Source organism: Sander vitreus, chromosome 12 (assembly GCF_031162955.1).
Source record: "Sander vitreus isolate 19-12246 chromosome 12, sanVit1, whole genome shotgun sequence".
Lineage (NCBI taxonomy): Eukaryota > Metazoa > Chordata > Actinopteri > Perciformes > Percidae > Sander > Sander vitreus.
In genome coordinates this window covers 30,950,694-30,955,693 of record NC_135866.1, presented here as the reverse complement: position 1 = coordinate 30,955,693, position 5,000 = coordinate 30,950,694, and the positions used below count along the sequence as shown (strand labels likewise).

The 5,000-nt window shown below is 50.0% G+C and overlaps 1 protein-coding gene across 5 annotated transcripts in view; it reads left to right on the top strand.

Moving 5' to 3' along the window:
- rasal2 (RAS protein activator like 2) overlaps positions 1-5,000 on the top strand; it is a 121,585-nt gene that overhangs the window by 87,631 nt on the left and 28,954 nt on the right. For all 5 annotated transcript variants that reach the window (XM_078265146.1, XM_078265144.1, XM_078265145.1 and 2 more), the window contains 4 exons: positions 1-33; positions 2,671-2,769; positions 3,187-3,741; positions 4,993-5,000. The exon at positions 1-33 is cut by the window's left edge and continues 121 nt beyond it; the exon at positions 4,993-5,000 is cut by the window's right edge and continues 137 nt beyond it. In XM_078265146.1, the coding sequence (XP_078121272.1) occupies positions 1-33; positions 2,671-2,769; positions 3,187-3,741; positions 4,993-5,000 (695 nt within the window). The remainder of the gene's footprint in view (positions 34-2,670; positions 2,770-3,186; positions 3,742-4,992) is intronic.

Here is a 5,000-nt window from a genome sequence, read left to right as displayed (position 1 = left end):
AGCAGCATCCTGGGACAGGAGTTCTGCTTCGAGGTGAGGACCACGTTCACCTGGAAAACTCCCAGGACGTCACACAGAGTTGGTACTCGGGAACTGGCGGAGGAAAGAGCGTTTAATGTCCAGTCAGACTGATCATGATGCCTGCGTTCTCACATTCTTCTTATTAGGGTTGGGTATCGGTTGGGACATTACCTAGGTAAGGACTACTAGCCAGTCAGAAGCAGAGTATGAGGGCGTGCCCTGACAGTACCTAGGTAAGGACTACTAGCCAGTCAGAAGCAGAGTATGAGGGCGTGCCCTGACAGTACCTAGGTAAGGACTACTAGCCAGTCAGAAGCAGAGTATGAGGGCCCTGACAGTACCTAGGTAAGGACTACTAGCCAGTCAGAAGCAGAGTATGAGGGCGTGCCCTGACAGTACCTAGGTAAGGACTACTAGCCAGTCAGAAGCAGAGTATGAGGGCCCTGACAGTAGCTAGGTAAGGACTACTAGCCAGTCAGAAGCAGAGTATGAGGGCGTGTCCTGACAGTACCCTAGGTAAGGACTACTAGCCAGTCAGAAGCAGAGTATGAGGGCGTGTCCTGACAGTACCTAGGTAAGGACTACTAGCCAGTCAGAAGCAGAGTATGAGGGCGTGCCCTGACAGTACCTAGGTAAGGACTACTAGCCAGTCAGAAGCAGAGTATGAGGGCGTGCCCTGACAGTACCTAGGTAAGGACTACTAGCCAGTCAGAAGCAGAGTATGAGGGCATGTCCTGACAGTACCTAGGTAAGGACTACTAGCCAGTCAGAAGCAGAGTATGAGGGCGTGCCCTGACAGTACCTAGGTAAGGACTACTAGCCAGTCAGAAGCAGAGTATGAGGGCGTGTCCTGACAGTAGTTAGGTAAGGACTACTAGCCAGTCAGAAGCAGAGTATGAGGGCGTGCCCTGACAGTACCTAGGTAAGGACTACTAGCCAGTCAGAAGCAGAGTATGAGGGCCCTGACAGTACCTAGGTAAGGACTACTAGCCAGTCAGAAGCAGAGTATGAGGGCGTGTCCTGACAGTACCTAGGTAAGGACTACTAGCCAGTCAGAAGCAGAGTATGAGGGCGTGTCCTGACAGTACCTAGGTAAGGACTACTAGCCAGTCAGAAGCAGAGTATGTGCGCATACGCACCGTCTGTGTTGTTTTTCAGACAGCGGCAACAGCAGACTGTTGTACGTCCCGCTGTTGGATCCTCTCCAGTGAAATACAGACACCCTTTACACCGTTCAGCTGTCAGCATTTAAACCGTGTTTAATCCAGCTGGTAGCTAATGGTAGGCTAACGTTACCTGATGCCAAGTGTAGTGTTAACTAGCTAATGGTAGGCTAACGTTACCTGATGCCAAGTGTAGTGTTAACTAGCTAATGGTAGGCTAACGTTACCTGCTGCCAAGTGTAGTGTTAACTAGCTAATGGTAGGCTAACGTTACCTGCTGCCAAGTGTAGTGTTAACTAGCTAATGGTAGGCTAACGTTACCTGCTGCCAAGTGTAGTGTTAACTAGCTAATGGTAGGCTAACGTTACCTGCTGCCAAGTGTAGTGTTAACTAGCTAATGGTAGGCTAACGGTACCTGCTGCCAAGTGTAGTGTTAACTAGCTAATGGTAGGTTAACGTTACCTGCTGCCAAGTGTAGTGTTAACTAGCTAATGGTAGGCTAACGGTACCTGCTGCCAAGTGTAGTGTTAACTAGCGTGACATGCAACGATGTTTCGGTTGCCTCTAACGTCTGTTTTGGAGCATCAGAGAGAAGCGCAGGCATTTAACCCTACTTGTTGAGGGTGTGAAAGGGGATTCAGACTCTCAGAGACACACACAGACAGTTTTCACATTTCTGTCACGTCGCTGGCTTTATGTAAAGATTATTTTTATGGTTTTTCAAACTTGGCACAAACTTCCACTTGGACTCAAGGATGAGAATTACAATTTGTTGTTAAGGGTCACTGTGACGTTTCTGGCCATAACTGAAGACTTCCTTTCTATCTCTCTGTCTGTCTCTCTCTCTCTCTCTCTCTCTCTCTCTGTCTCTCTTTCTTTCTGTCTCTCTCTGTCTCTCTCTCTTCTTTCTGTCTCTCTCTCTCTCTCTGTCTCTCTCTGTCTCTCTCTCTCTGTCTGTCTCACTCTCTCTCTCTTTCTGTCTCTCTCTCTGTCTCTCTCTGTCTCTCTCTCTCTGTCTCTCTGTCTGTCTCACTCTCTCTCTCTTTCTGTCTCTCTCTGTTTGTATCTCTCTCTCTGTCCCTCTCTATGTCTGTCTCTCTCTCTGTCTCTCTCTCTCTCTCGCTCTCTCTCTCTGTCTGTCTCACTCTCTCTGTCTGTCTCACTCTCTCTCTCTTTCTGTCTCTCTCTCTCTGTCTGTCTCTCTCTCTGTCTCTCTCTCTCTCTCTCTCTCTGTCTCTCTCTCTTCTTTCTGTCTCTCTCTCTCTCTCTCTCTCTCTCTGTCTGTCTCTCTTCTTTCTGTCTCGCTCTCTCTCTCTCTCTCTCTCTCTGTCTCTCTGTCTGTCTCTCTTCTTTCTGTCTCTCTCTCTGTCTGTCTCTCTCTCTCTCTCTCTCTCTCTCTCTCTCTGTCTCTCTCTCTCTCTCTCTCTCTCTCTCTCTCTCTCTCTCTCTCTCTCTCTCTCTCTCTGTCTGTCTCTCTCTCTCTCAGGTGACATACTCAGGCGGCAGCAAGTGTTTCAGCTGCACCTCGGCCTCAGAGAGAGACAAGTGGATGGAGAACCTGAGGAGGACGATTCAGCCCAACAAGGTGAGACCCACTACACTCTCCTATAGTTAAGTCCCTACCTTAGAACTCCCCCGGGCCTTTTAGTTTGGTCATTTTACGGCTGGGGGTTTCGTTTAAATGAGGCACGCGTTGCTCTGTGAACACGTCGTCTCTTAGCTAGCAGTCCAGGGATGGAAAAAGGTAAGGAAGGGAGGAAAGAAGACCGAAGGAAGGAAGTACGAAGGGAAGGAAAGACATGCAGAGAAGGAATTAGGGATGAAAGAAAGGAGACAAGGATGGAAAATGAAGGAAGAATAAATAAGGTAAGATGGAAAAAGGGAAGGAAAGAAGACGGAACAAAGGAAGTATTTAGGGAAGGAGGAAGGGAATTAATTTATTCATCTTTGCAGCTCTCAAGTGGTTTTAGATATTTGAACTGCCGGTGTTTTGTGTTTCCAGGACAACTGTCGTCGGGCGGAGAACCTGCTGCGTCTGTGGATCATCGAAGCCAAAGACCTGCCGCCCAAGAAGAAGTACTTCTGCGAGCTGTGTCTGGACGACGTCCTGTACGCCCGCACCACCAGCAAGCTACGTCACGACAGCCTGTTCTGGGGCGAGTACTTTGACTTCTGCAGCCTGCCGGCCGTGCACAGCATCACCGTGCACATATACCGCGACGTGGACAAGAAGAAGAAAAAGGACAAGAACAACTACGTGGGCCTGGTGAACATCCCGGTGGCGGGCGTGGCCGGCCGGCAGTTTGTGGAGAAGTGGTACCCGGTCAGCACGCCGACCCCGAGCAAGGCCAAGGGCGGCGGCCCGTCCATCCGCATCAAGTCCCGCTTCCAGACCATCTCCATCCTGCCCATGGAGCAGTACAAGGAGTTCGCCGAGTTCGTCACCAACAACTACGGCATGCTGTGCTCGGTGCTGGAGCCCGTCATCAGCGTCCGCAACAAAGAGGAGATGGCGTGCGCTCTGGTGCACATCCTGCAGAGCACCGGCAGGGCAAAGGTCAGAGGGAGAGTTCTGGGAAACGCTTTGTCAGAGAGTTCAAGTCACAGGGTCTTATTTTAACGGTCTGAGGTCACGGCGTGAAGCGCCTGGTGCAGGTGTGTTTAGGGCGTGTCCTAATCCACTTTTGCTAGTTTGACGGCTGATGAAAAGGGTCCGTGCGCCGGGCGCATGGTTCAAAAGGGTTGACCTTAGTGTCTTCATTAATCAGAGGTGTGTTTTGGGCGTAACATGAAATAAACCAATCAGAGATCATCTCCCATTCCCTTTAAAAGCCAGGCGCGTTTGGACCTTGGAGCATTGCTGTTATGATGGAGGATCTGCACCGTAATATTTGTATTTGTAATCTTCTGCGTGTGTGTGTGTGTGTGTGTGCTGCTGTGCGTCCCTGTGTGTGTAACAAGCATAGTGTGCACGTGCTGTGCACGAGCCTAGGAGCATTTTACTAATGCTCTGTTAAAATAACAATGAAATGCTGCGTTATTGACTTTAGACCAGGTTTTTGTTGGTCAATGGTGCCATCACTTCCCACTGCCTCAAAATAGCAATACGCCCAGAATGCACCTGAACACACCTCCCTGTAAGACCAGCACGCCCAGAATGACCCTGAACACACCTCCCTGTAAGACCAGCACGCCCAGAATGCACCTGAACACACCTCCCTGTAAGACCAGCACGCCCAGAATGCACCTGAACACACCTCCCTGTAAGACCAGCACGCCCAGAATGCACCTGAACACACCTCCCTGTAAGACCAGCATGGGCCACAGATGGACGCAGGTCCATTTGATATTTAAACGACGTGGGCGCTGGACGGGAAACTGACAACTGGGTCGGTCTTAAACTAGCAAAGACACTTGTGTCGGGCTTTGTGCTGCGTCGGGTGCGAGATAGGGCCCAGAGACGTTTTTAGAAGCAAAACACCCCAGCTCAGAGTAACTTCCTGTGTCCCGCCACAGCATTTTTCAGACGGACACATCTTTGTTCCAGAACAGTTTCTGTCTCGGGACCAAACTCTCGCCAGATCTGGCAACACAGAGGAGCTAACGTTCACCCACGCCCTAACAAAACTAATCTCCGTGATGCTACATGTCTTTTAGCTGTGTACATATCTAACGTTAAGGAGAGAGGAAGTCTTATCTCAGTAATATTGTCTCCAGATATCTTTAGGAGAACTTTTGGCATACAGCGGGCTTTCCTCACACTCATCCTCCTTCTCTTCCTCCTTCTCTTCCTCCTCTCCCTGTTCAGGACTTCCT